This window comes from Notolepis coatsorum (genome assembly GCF_963971535.1).
Source record: "Notolepis coatsorum genome assembly, chromosome: 7".
Taxonomy (NCBI): domain Eukaryota; kingdom Metazoa; phylum Chordata; class Actinopteri; order Aulopiformes; family Paralepididae; genus Notolepis; species Notolepis coatsorum.
In genome coordinates this window covers 46,480,845-46,495,047 of record NC_140171.1, presented here as the reverse complement: position 1 = coordinate 46,495,047, position 14,203 = coordinate 46,480,845, and the positions used below count along the sequence as shown (strand labels likewise).

General features: G+C 40.8%; 1 protein-coding gene across 1 annotated transcript; it reads left to right on the top strand.

Annotated features, from left to right (window-relative positions):
* Positions 1-271: 271 nt before the first annotated feature.
* Positions 272-7,595, top strand: LOC311231644 (tetraspanin-1-like; the record flags this gene model as incomplete). Its single annotated transcript, XM_084318272.1, has 5 exons — positions 272-325; positions 879-1,094; positions 6,206-6,343; positions 6,688-6,780; positions 7,530-7,595. The coding sequence occupies 5 exons, from the start codon at positions 272-274 to the stop codon at positions 7,593-7,595; spliced, it is 567 nt and encodes a 188-aa protein (XP_084174398.1).
* Between the last annotated feature and the right edge of the window lie 6,608 nt (positions 7,596-14,203).

Here is a 14,203-nt window from a genome sequence, read left to right as displayed (position 1 = left end):
GGTTGAAATACAGTACAATCCCGGGGAAAACGCGATGGTTGACAGTCACTATCTATACCAAATGCATCTCCTTTGATCACAAGTTGTACAAGCATTTTACAGAATTCTTTTCCAAAACGACAAAACATAAACATTAAAGCCATATCCATGTTCATACCAGTTGAACACCAAGTTCAGTGACAAAATATTACTTAGAATTTTTTTCTTCTTCAGTACATGTATTTATTTATTTTATTATTCTTACAGAGTGAAACCACCACAAACAGCCAACATGTGTTCTGGCTTGCTCAAAATGATGATGTTCATCTTCAGTGGCTGCATTTTTGTAAGTAAATGTGTTTTTATCAAGGACTCATCTGTCAATCTTTTTGTAGAATTATCAAGAATCCACCATATGTAGTGTATGCAGTTAGCTACAGTCAGTACAGTATTAAATACAGTATGCAGTACAGTCAGTACAGTATCAAATACAGTATTCAGTGCAGCTATACCTTCTCCACATCCAGAGACATATAAGCTGCTGTTTTTCATCAAAAGTTGCTTTGGATAAAAGCGGCAGCTAAAATGTCTAAATGTTATGTAAAATGTATACCCGGCCTGCCCTGTTTTTAGTGAATAGAAAATGACAATAATGAACACAGCGGAGGGAACTTTGTGTGTTACAAGGTAAAGAGGCTGGAGCGCAAGCCGCCCTTGATACTTTCAGCACTCTCTCTCTCTCTCTCTCTCTCTCTCTCTCTCTCTCTCTCTCTCTCTCTCTCTCTCTCTCTCTCTCTCTCTCTCTCTCTCTCTCTCTCTCTCTCTCTCTCTCTCTCTCTCTCTCTCTCTCTCTCTCTCTCTTTCTGTTCCTTTCCCTACCCTATGTTTGTATGATCCAGGTGGCAGGTGCAGCTATCTTGGGAGTGGGTGTGTGGGTGAAGGTGGATCGTGGCTCTTTGCTGGGAGTGCTGGACAGCATTAAGAACGCCCCAGTAGGACTAGACCTGCTGACCAAAGTGCCCTACCTGCTGATTGGTGTGGGCGCTGTGCTCCTGATCATGGGCCTCCTGGGCTGGTACGGGGCAGGGACGGAGACCAGATACATGCTGCTTATGGTGAGTCATGTTCAAAACTCAAGTTCAAAGTTTATCAGCGGGTTAAGTGATCATTATATGATTTTCTGTACCCGCAAAAAGCTAAAACAGAAGGCCGGCTGTCACAAAACAGTCACATCTAGAGACCTCAAAACCTACTCTAGAGAGGCCTTTAACCAAGAACTGGAGAACATGGACTGGTCAGATGAACTCAGTGGTACACAGGTTGAAAAACATGGCTGGGATTCAAAACCAAATTCACAACAATACTCAACAACATGGCACCCCTAAGAACCTCCAGGGTTAAAAATCGCGCTGAGCCATGGATGCACACTGAAATACTGGCCGCTATGAAAACCAGAGACAAAAAATGCTCTGAACTTCATGAAAGTCAGACAAAGCTTTCCAAAAGCTCAAACAGTGAACTCCAAGCCCATGTGGTTGAACTAAAAATTCAAAGAAACAAACTAAGAAATGACGTAAACACCATGATCAAAACCGCAAAAAAGAAGATTCATCAATGACAAAACTGAGGAAAACAAAAACAAACCATGTGAACTTTGGAAATTACTCAATAATCAACTAGGCTGCAGTAAAAAACTTAAAACCAGATTCTCAATCATAAACATAAAGACGGACAACACGCTCATCACAGACAAGCTGGATGTAGCCAATTACTTAAACATCTTCTTCACAAACATAGCCACAACACTGGTAAACAAACTACCCTCCCAATCAGGCCATTATGGGGTAGAACACATAGTAGCATACTACAAAAACCTAGGGGTCCGCAAAGACGACTTCAAACTAGAAATGGTAACAACCGATGAGGTACTCAAAAAATGTTGCGCCCTTCAACCTAACAAGGCCACTGGCCATGACAACATCCCCTCCAAATTCCTCAGAGACTCAGCAGCCACCATCACCCCAGTCATCACACACATATTAAACCTCTCCATAAAACAGGGACACGTCCCCAAGGACTTCAAAATTGCGAGAGTGACCCCTCTGCACAAAAAGGGCAGCAAATTAGACCCAGGCAACTACCGCCCTGTTTCTATTCTTACCTCCATCTCGAAAGTCATGGAGAAAATAGTCTTTGCATCTATGAACAGGTCGAAAAGTACCTGGCGGAAAAAAATCTAATCTACGAATTCCAATCTGGCTTCAGAACGTCCCACTCCACTGACACATGCCTTCTCTATTTGAACGACCACATCAAACAAGAGGTGGACGTGGGCAAATGCTGCGGCATGGTCATGCTGGACCTACAAAATGCCTTCGACACTGTCAATCACTCCATTCTGATTGACAAGCTTAAAGCAATTGGTTTTGATAGTTTATCAGTGAGCTGGATGCAATCCTACCTGGAGGGGAGAGAACAGATGGTGGAGGTAAATGGTACTCTATCCCCCCCCCTCACAGTGAGCTGTGGTGTTCCACAAGGAAGCATACTAGGACCGCTACTGTTCCTAATTTATGCAAATGACATGTCGTCAGCCTGTGACTGCAACTTGTTCCTGTTTTCGGACGACTCAGCCCTGCTGGTCTCTGACAAGAACAAGTTGCAGGTTGAAAAAACCCTCAGCTTGGAACTAGGCAAAATCTGCATATGGCTCGCTTATAACAAACTATCATTACACATGGGCAAAACAGAGTCCATTCTCTTCGGTTCAAATAACAAACTCAGCAAGACCGACGGCTTCTCAGTTACAGTGGGTGACAATATTGTCACAAGGAAAGATGAAATTACCTACCTGGGTTCCATCCTAGAGGCAAATCTTTCCTGTGACAAAATGGCATCCAATGTAATAAAAAAAGTCAACCAACGAACTAGATTCTTGTACCGGATCTCCTCTCTGGTAAACAAGAATACCCTGAAGACTCTGGCAGGAGCACTCATTCAAGGGTACTACGACTATGCTTGCACCTCATGGTACCAAAGCACCTCAAAGGCGCTAAAAACAAGATTACAAACATCACAAAACAAACTGGTCAGACTACTACTTGACCTTACCCCTAGAACCCACCTCACCCCTGCCCACTTTGACAACCTAGGATGGCTTAGAGTAGACGACAGAGTACAACAACTTGCAATGGGCCTGGTCTACAAGATACACTATACGACTAAGGTACCCATGTACATGTCAAAATACTTCTCAAAGGTCAGTGAATACCACGACCACAACACCAGAGGAAGCTCAACAAATCATGTTAAACCCAGATTCTGCTCAAACAAGGGACTAAACACGTTTCGCAATTATGCCACATCAATGTGGAACGCCCTACCCAAAGCTGTAAAGGAATGTGAATCCCTACCCACATTCAAAACCGCTCTTAAAAAGCACCTACGGGAGGCTGCAATTCCAAACTGGCCACCGTAAATGTCCAAACCTCCCACCCCCTCCTAATAGACAGTCTCCTCCCCACCGCATGTATATATTCTCTCCCCGCCGTATGTATATTTCTCTCCCACCCACCCACCCCCTCCAAATGTACAGTCTCCTCCCCCACCCACCCACCCCCTCCAAATGTACAGTCTCCCCCACCCACCCACCCCCTCCAAATGTACAGTCTCCTCCCTCACCCACCCACCCCCTCCAAATGTACAGTCTCCTCCCCACCGTATGTATATTTCTCTCCCACCCACCCACCCCCTCCTAATGTACAGTCCCCTCGCCATCATATGTATATACTCTGTCAGGATCTATGAGTAACAGTACTGTATAGTTGAATACCGTTTATGTCACAAATGTATCAGTACTAAATACCTGTATGTCCCTATGCCATAAATGTCATGTATGTTGTGTATGTCATAAATGTCTATATGAATTGAAAATGGGGGACCCTGATGTAAACAAGACAAACGTCTTTCTCTGGTCTGCATCCCCTTAACAATTGTGTGTATTGAGCCATACTGTATTGTACCCATTCTGCAATCTGTTAAATAAAGTTTTCATTCATTCAATCAAGCTTTGAGATGCAGAGCATTGAGCAGATTCGACACAAGTCTTGGGGTCAGGACCCTGTATAGGGCCCTTTGGTATGTAAACAGGGTCCCCAGACATTTTTATTATTATTATTATTTATTATTATGTCATTTTGAGCACTGTGAAAGTCACACATTCTTACTTGACCATACAGTTGACCATGGCCATCTCACAAGAGAAGAATTTCTGTCCTCAGTGTGATGTGTAATCAGTACAATGTTATCTCAGTATGGATTCACTTAGGGGCGTAGCAAGAAACTCTGGGCCCTGGGTATTTCACTCTTGTGAGATCATAAAAAGACTATTTCTAGCACAGCAGATAATGTATAACTACATCGGTCCTAATCTGGACATTTGATTATTGTGCATGATAGCTTTGATTCAATATAGTCTTTCTATATATATCTTTTTAGCTTTTATCATACCAGTCAGCTAAGTACACTTCCGTCTTTATTTGGCGTGAAAGTGATCACTGTGAATAAGGGCATGTTCTTGATACATTAAATCACTTTCCATGCCCAAAACGTGATAAGACGTTTTATCAGCCCAATGCCTGAATGCCCACGACGACAATTATCGTTTGACTTTTTTATTAGCGATCTGAATTCATATTTCATCAACCGAGTCTCCCGTTGGTATGCAGCCCCTGTAGGAGCTCAGATGTGAAAAAACCGCCCCCTATCGTCTCCCAGATGGTAATGCACCCTTTTGGAATGGACTCAATGAAAATGGATGAGAAAAGAAAAATCCGGAATCCACATTTTACTTCTCAGGCATGTAACCCGAGCCGATCGGATTCATTGTGGAGCCTCAGAACAGCGTGGAATACATATGTACAGTATGTAGCGTTGGATCAATAAAAGCGATCGATTTTTGGAATGGCGATCAGGAATTGGAATGATCTTTTTGGAGAACATCTGATCTGAGGTAAGGAATCTATTTTACAAGTCTTGGGATAATCAGAGTTGTATTCGCTGAGATCTCAGCGTTCACCTATGTGTGTGTGTGTGTGTGTGGGCGATCGCTTTGAGGAAATCAGAGAATCGATTTTTCAGATCGCCTATATAGCGTGCATACGTACACATATACTATCGATAATCTAGCGTTTATTTGAAAACGATTCATAAATAGGCCGAAAAATTACAACGTTTTTGTGTATTCTAGAATATTCCGGTAAAGGGCGATTATCATGGAATATTTATATTTTCCTTGAAAACGAGGGCTTTTCACAATGCTATAAAACGAAAATGAACCGATAAAAAAACTATCCGCTTCGACAATGTTGACTGGAAAACGAGTCATTGATAAGCGACGGGCAGATTAGACACATAATTTAAAACAGATTAGGCGTTATTAACGCTAACATTGAAGTGGATGGTGGGCATTCAAGTGGTAAATCAAGATTAAACTTGGGCTCTGAAAGTGTTAACCTTTTGTAGTTTTTGACGTCCACCAAGTTATAGCTCACTATATTACCCATGCAACGATTTGGTCTACTGTGTGCTTACCTGCAACCATGTATCTCCTCCAGTTCTTCATCATCATACTGATCATCTTCATCGCAGAGGTTACTGCTGGTGGTGATACTGTACTTGTATTCAAGCCATTGGTATGTTGTTCTCTAAAACAAAAACAAATATATTTTCTGTGTCAGTAACTAACTGTCAGTGTTCTAATTGACCTAACTTGAAAAGATAGAAAGAGACTCCACTGAAAATGTAATTACAACAACAGAGACTATTATTGTAGCACTAACTTCTGCCTTGTCCTTCTCAGGCTGCAGAATTTCTTCAAGGCAGAAAGAGCAGCATAATAAAGGACTTTGAGGATGGTGAAAGTGTGACGAAATCACTGTTTACCATTACCATGATGAAGGTACTGTACTGCATGTCCCAGACAGTGAAGCTTGTATACCATAGCTACACTCTTCTGTATGACCTTGTAAATACCTGAGATTGTTTGCACCCAATGAACTCAGGGGGTTTGGAGGTAAAGCTTTCAGAAAGACCTGGGCCGCTTTAAATATTTATAGGGACAATGCCTGATGTTACAGGCCCTACACATGTCTTATTAATTCTTAATTTTCTTAATTCTTACCAAAGGATGCTGGTAACACTTTGTATTTTTGTGTTTCCCTTCCAGTTCCAGTGCTGCGGAGTCCACAACTACACTGACTTTGAAAAGTTCTTTAACAACACTGGTAGTTTCCCAACCCCTTGTTGCACATCAACCATCAACCTGCAGAATTCACCCTGCAATCGCGAGGACGCAGCATCATCAGTAAGACCATCTTAGAGTTTGGTGTGTGTGTGTGTGTGTGTGTGTGTGTGTGTGTGTGTGTGTGTGTGTGTGTGTGTGTGTGTGTGTGTGTGTGTGTGTGTGTGTGTGTGTGTGTGTGTGTGTGTGTGTGTGTGTGTGTGTGTGTGTGTGTGTGTGTGTGTGTGTGTGTAAAAATCACATTGACACTAATCAGTTGTGCCTCAATCTGATGAATGAGTTTAATGTTGCTTTGTGGTGGGATTTCCTTGAACAAGTTGACTATACAGTATGCATCTTAACAACAGAGCCATGACTTTTCATATAGTTTATCAATAATGAGCCTAATCCTGCGGTTTCTCTTCCAGAAAATTGAAGGCTGTTCTTACAAGCTGCTTCAGCTGATATACGACAATGCTCTGCTCATTGGAGCGGCTGTACTGGGTATTGCTGCGATTGAGGTAAGCAGACAGATGACAGTCTGACTGTTCAAACTGAATAAATAGTATCACCCTGGGACTCTTATTCCCTTTTGAGGTGTATGATTACAATTTTGAGAACTCAGCATTTTAATAACGGTGTAACTATGACTGCTGGTCATTGAAACCTGTAGAGATCTTGAATTACAAAATAAAATTCTGAGGAAACAAAAAAAAATAATACCTCACACCTCATAGAGTTAAAACATAACTCTTGTCACATGGAGACCAACAGAGAAAGGCCGGTGATACATTTTGGTTCATAGTTTCATAAACACAGTATTTTTCAGCCTACATTATGTTCAGGTCAGAGCTATAGCGCTAAACTACTGTGCATGCTCCAGCTTCCGGCTTTACAAAGGACTACACTGAGGTGAAAAAGAGCAGGAGTCAGACAACAACAATCAAAGGTTGTCATTCCTACCAAAACACACATAAGAAGGGGAGGGGCTGAGTTTTTTATTTTTATTTTTTTTTACTTCTGGTTATCCGTTACATGGTGAGAAAGAGCTGATGGAGAGAGACAATCAAGGTATAAGGACATTCTAATTACTTGCCCATTGTAGTTCCTCAAAATTTGTGGTGGAATTTCCCTTTAATGCACAATTCCTTAGTAGATAAATGAGAACAGACAACTCAACTTGTTGCTTTAATGTTGCACCATGTAGTCTGTAGTGAAAAGTGTTGTGTAGAATCCACCATAATGTTTACATGACACATTTCCCTTACAGGTTGGAGCCATGTTGGTTTCGATGATCCTCTACAAGCGGATCAGTAACAAAAGGCGCCATGCGTGAAGTGTCATGGTGTCATGAATGAATGAATGAATGAAACGTTTATTTTTGAACATGTGATTCCTCATATTCTTCCAAACAAATCACGGTATCTTGTTTCGTCAAACCAAACAATCATAACAAAAAACATGAAAAAAAACATTAAAAAAAAAAAGGAATTATAAACAAAAAGTCAAGAGCAATGTGTTTGGTTAGCAGACATGTCCAAAAAAGGAGTAGAGGGAAGCTAAGCTTATTGATCCCCCTTACATTTATATTTGTTCTTCCATTAATTTAACTAGATATAACATAATTTAGTATATTACAATATTACAACTTTTACTTATATTAAAAAATATATATAATAAAAAATAAAGGGTAACAGTTATGTTTAAAACCTTCCTGCACCCCACTAAAACACTGCTCACCTTTACCCCTTTGGGACATTTTCTGTCCCATGTACTTTACATGTAATATATATATATTTACTTATGAATTATGAATACCATTATTAACTTCAGTCCTCAACATACATAAAATATTCATTCATTTTCAGGATTTTAACCCCTTAAATACCAGTTTGTGTGATTGAAGCGTGGCTTATTTTAAAGACAAAAAACACTAAGGGTTAATTATTTTCCATATTTGTGTGTCGAAGATTGGCAAAGAAAATAAATTTGATACATATAAATGTTTTGTGCAGTGACACAGTGTATAAATCACTGCACACGTTGACCCCTTTGGTCAAAAAACGTCCCTATTGACTCCCATGTTAAACACGTTTTTTGAAAACGACGCCATTGCAGATTGAATTTAGATTTTTATAATTTTTTTCATCTAGGCCCCTTTATGGGCATTTATATGCATGATTACAAAAAAAATTCAAGATGGCCACATTGCGTCATCTATCTCCGGCGGCCACAGCTTGTGTTTACTGCTTATATCCTGCAATGCCGTTCAAAAAATATTTTTTATCTAAAATGATTTGAGAATGTCTTATGGAGGTCTTAGTGTGGTGTGCATGCGTGTGTTGAGAAATTAATGTGTGTGCATGTGGTCATTTGCAGCCATTATGTGAAAATGGCTAGTACACAGTAAGGCTGACCCCTATTAGTCGATTAGTTGACTAATCGTTCGAAAGGAGCCGTAGTCGACTGCCAACCTCTTAGTCAAATAATTTTTTTTTAATTATACTTTTTATCATTCTTTCCAAAAGAAAAGAGGCATAGAAGCGTGGCTAACACTAAAGGCACGCATACCAGAGGCTAACTGCCTAAGAAAACAGGCACAGAGGCACTGAAAGAGGATTTCACCCATCTAATGAACACACTAGACTAGACAAATATCAAGATGTATCCATCAGTGGACCAATTGCATGCTTTTGCAGAGGACAAGAAGCCTTCAGTCGACTCCTTCAGACATTAAGCACCCCCACAGCCCAAATGGAATGATAAAAAAAATTTAAAAATAAAATAGCCGACTAACGGCAAATTTTGGCCAATCATAGTCGACTATCCAAATCCTTAGTCGGGAACAGCCCTAGTACACAGTAATGTACTGTACTAGTAATGCTAGTACAGTAATGGCTAGTTTTCACATAATGGCTGCAAATGACCACATGCACACACATTAATTTCTCAACACACGCATGCACACCACACTAAGACCTCCATAAAACATTCTCACATCATTTTAGATAAAAATATTTTTTGAAAGGCATTGCAGGATATAAGCAGTAAACATAAGCTGTGGCCGCCGGAAATAGATGACACAATGCGGCCATCTTGAAAAAAAATTGTAATCATGCATATGTAAATGCCCATAAAGGGGCCTAGATGAAAAAATATATTTAAAAAAAAATTCAATCTGCAATGGCGTCGTTTTCAAAAAACTTGTTTAACATGGGAGTCAATAGGGACGTTTTTCGACCAAAGGGGTCAACGTGTGCAGTGTTTTTTTGCAGGGCAAACTATAGCGTAAAAAAATAAATAAAAATGCACACCTCATCTTTTGCCCCAGAAAAACTGCCTGACTTAATTTCAGGGGATATGCATTAAATCAAGACAAGGTTATCCCAAGTACAGTATGTACAGTATCTACAGTTGTGAATTTTTTTGTCCCAGGGGTGCAGGAAGGTCAAGAGACAAGTAAACATCACAATAAAGTGCCTAACAGATTGTGAGAAACCTATAACCTATTGGGCCATTCTACCGAATTGCTTGAAAGTCAGGTTGGAAATATTTAGATTTTTTTTATATTGTATTTTCAGAATCTTTTTCCTCCCAAAAATGGTCACTACCGAAACATAGTAATACACTATAGTAAAAAGGTATTATATGAACCTGTTACGATTGTGTTTCCTTCCCTTCTCTTTTTGAAAATTATTCTTGAAGGTTTTCACAATTAAATCAATACAAATAAGATTTTTACCAAATTTCTAAGTTCAATTGATACAATTAGATCAAAATCTAAAAGCATCTTTCTGTAAAATTCATAACACTGATCATATTGATTTCAGAGTTAATGATTGATGAAATTGAACGTACATTTAACCAATCAGTATCATAACATTTTAGTTTATAACTCAATATACTTAATTTTTTTTACGAAACACCCAGTGTTTCGGTAGTGACTGCATAATACATAAAACATAATATTTAGCATAAAACCCCCAAAAGTTTACTTTATTGAAGAGAATATATGTTCCATTCTTAAAGTTACACACTGATTTTCTGACTTTGGAACACATTTATTTCAAAATGGGATTTAACTACTTATCATTCCATTTTGTCACTACCGAAATGATCACATCACTACGAAACTTTACCATATGTCTAGGTAGTGACAATTCTAGCTAACTCTGAGCATAACTAAAGAATGTTAGCAAGTGTTGTGTATCTCTTAATGATACACTGTTCTAGGTACTAGCATTGTTATCAAAGCAAACATATACTCTTCTTAAGAATGGGTTGTCCAGACAAGCGCTCCTGATTTGTTGCAAGTTTATTAACCAAAGCAAGACAATGGCTGCTTTATTTTTTTTTTATCAAATCTTTTTTATTTTCCATTTTTCAAACAGGAAACAACACAACTCACAACACAATAATAACAATAATACATAAAAGACATCCAAAAACATAAACTAACACAACAATGATTAGACAATAAATTAGACAGATTATACATTTAGGAGGAGTTAGAGAGTTCCCATGTTTGTGGTGCTGCAAAAGAGCAGACATGTAGTACCCTGTAGTGCCATGTAGTACCCTGTTGTGCCATGTAGTACCATGTAGTACCCTGTAGTGCCATGTAGTACCCTGTAGTGCCATACCCTGTAGTGCCATGTAGTACCATGTAGTACCCTGTAGTACCCTGTAGTACCCTGTAGTACCCTGTAGTACCCTGTAGTGCCATGTAGTACCCTGTAGTGCCCTGTAGTACCATGTAGTACCCTGTAGTGCCATGTAGTGCTATGTAGTACCATGTAGTGCCATGTAGTGCTATGTAGTACCATGTAGTACCCTGTAGTGCCATGTAGTACCATGTAGTACCCTGTAGTGCCATGTAGTACCATGTAGTACCCTGTAGTACCATGTAGTACCCTGTACCCTAACTAAACTAGACAGATTAATCTAAAGGTCAGTCCCCGACCAGGTGAGATCAGGGTAGGTTGAAGGAGAGAGAGAAAAGATGAGTCTTAAGCAGGGATTTAAAAGCTTCGACAGAGCAGGCGCCCCTGATGACGGCAGGTAATTTGTTCCACAGGTAGGGAGCGCGGTAGACAAAGGCTCTGTGGCCGGCGGATTTCTTTTTAACCCTAGGGATCGATAGAAGCCCCGCATTTTGTGAGCGCAGAGCACGAGCGGGTGAGTATCGGGAGATGAGATCGGATAGATAGAGCGGTGCAAGCCCATTTAAAATTTTGTAGGTGAGGAGTAGCACTTTAAAGTCAGATCGGGCTTGGATAGGAAGCCAGTGTAGGGCGGACAAAACTGGTGTGATGTGATAACATTTTCTAGTTCTAGTTAGTATCCGTGCAGCCGCATTTTGCACAAGTTGAAGATTTTTGATGCTTAAATTAGGTAGGCCTGAAAAAAGTGCATTACAGTAGTCCAGACGTGATGAGACAAAAGCATGAATCAGGGTTTCAGCATCAGCCAGTTAAAATGGGGCGAATTTTTGCGATATTACGAAGATGGAAGAACCTTATTCAGTACTCAATTTCCAAAGTCATATGCGTTCTTTTAGCTTTTCCACCACAGCCAACCAGACTGCGATATTGGCTTCATTAACACCTATGACACGTGCAGTGGAAATCTCCAAATAAATAACATCAAGATAGGTGAGAATTCATACCTTTGGACATAACTTATCTGGTTGTATCCAGCGTGAGGCAATCAACTTTTTGGCAGCCGTAAGGTCAGCCAAAATGAGTCTTTACATGTACAGAGGTCGGCAATTGAGAAACATCATTTAACAATAATACAGAAGGAAAGGTCGGTATAGTCAAAGAGAAAATCTCTGATAGCTAAGAGGTAACATTTTCCCAGAAGGTCTCAACAGGAGGGCACTCCCAGTACATATGCATATATGTTCCAATGGCACCGTTTGGACACAAGGTACATCGAGAGTCAGGTCTGAGACCCATTAGGTTCAATCGCCTGGGGGTCAAATAAGTCCTATGAACAAAATGTAGATGAATCTGTTGGTGATCTGGGTTGCGTGATGATAGCCTAATATTTTCCCAGACTGCATCCCAATCAAAATCTATATCCAACTCAGGGATATCCTTTCTCCAAATCGTATCTAGGGGTAGGTCCTTATATGAGGACATAAGTGCAGATAAAAGTCCGAGACGAAGCGTCTCGATGTCTCCCTGTCATAAAATAATTTGTTAAATCGGTGTCGCTCTAGTGGAGCGTCCCATGGAACGCCATGAGCCTTCAGAGCTGCTCTCATTTGTAAATAAAAGAAAAAGGAGTTTCCGGGGAGATCATATCCGATGGATAGATCCTGGAAAGATCGGAGACCAGAGTCATCAAAGATATCCCCCAATGTATGGATGCCTTTCCCTTCCCATCTAGGGTATCTAACGGCTCATTGCCCAATAAGGAGTAAGTTGTTATTGAATAGGGGGGAATGCGTGTGCCATTTATAGCGGTTAGTGTGCCTTCTGTGTGTCACGCCAAATCTGGATCACATGTGTGATCAGAGGGCCAAATCGTAACTTGCATTGCTTAATTGAAATGTTGGTATACACGATATCTTGAAGTCTATGTGGGGACACCATCTTCTCCTCCAATGGTCGCCAGGACACGGCTGCCTGAGCGTCAAACCAAGTGATGAGAGGTCTCAAAGAGTAAGCTTGAAAATAATACTTGAAGTCTGGAAATGCTAAACCCCGTCGAGTTTACTCCTCTGTTCAGTGGATCTCTTTAAGCGTGGGCGTTTGTTGTTCCAGATGAATTTATATGCAGCAGAGTGCAGTTTTTGCCAGTAGCCAACAGGGGGAGATAACGGTAGCATGGAGCTGATAAAATTAATTCTGGGTAAAACATTCATCTTGATTATTGAGGCACGGGCCTGTAATGAGTTTTTCAATTTGGACCACCTGTTAAAATCATTCGTAATCCTGTCACCCAAGCTGGAGTAGTTGTACTTTACTGTCTGGTTAATAGTTGGGAATATTTCAATCCCAAGACATTTAAAGTGCTCTACCATGAGTATGTTTGCTGGGAGGACGGTTGCCGTCACAGTCTCGTTGAGTGGAAGGAAGGCCGATTTTGGCCAGTTGATCTTAAATCCAGATAGACTGCCAAAGTCATCTATTACTTGGAGAAGATGGGGTAGAGAGACGGCGGGGTTCTGCATAAATAGGAGTACATCATCCGCGTATAAACTGATATGGTGATGTGTGCCCTTAATTGACACAGGAGATATAATCCGGGATTGTATTATGTACTGAGCTAGAGGTTAGAGTCATAAAGCAAAGAGTCCGGGACTAAGAGGACAACCCTGTCTAGAAGAGCGCGAGACAGCGAAGAGTGGTGAGCAGAGTTTCCCTGTTAAGATCATGGCCGAAGGACCTGTGTAGAGAACTTTGATCATGTGAATGAACCCCTCACCCAATCCCATCCTTCTAAGGACTGCCCACAAATATGACCACTCCAATCTGTCAAAGGCCTTCATTGCGTCTAAGGACATGACAGCCGTAGGGGTTGCGACATCCTTGCTGGCATCAATCACATGCAGTAACCGTCATATTATCCGTGACCAGCCGGCCTCTTATAAAGCCAGTCTGATCGGGGTTAACCAGAGATGTCATATGCTTTTGAAGTCCGATGGCTAGCACCTTAGCATATAGCTTGAAATCGGCTCCGAAAAGACTTAAGGGTCTATAGCTGCCACATTCGGTGGGATCCTTATCTTTCTTGAGTAGAACAGATATAAGTGCCATATCGACATCCCTGGAAAAATTGCCCTCTTCGACTGAGTGTAAAATCATTGAAAGTAATAAGGGGCCGAGTACATCCCAGAACGCAGTATGGAGTTCCGGTGGAATGCCGTCCCAACCAGGAGCCTTGCCCCGTTGCATATCAGCAATTGCTTCCCTGAGCTCCTCTAGTGTAATA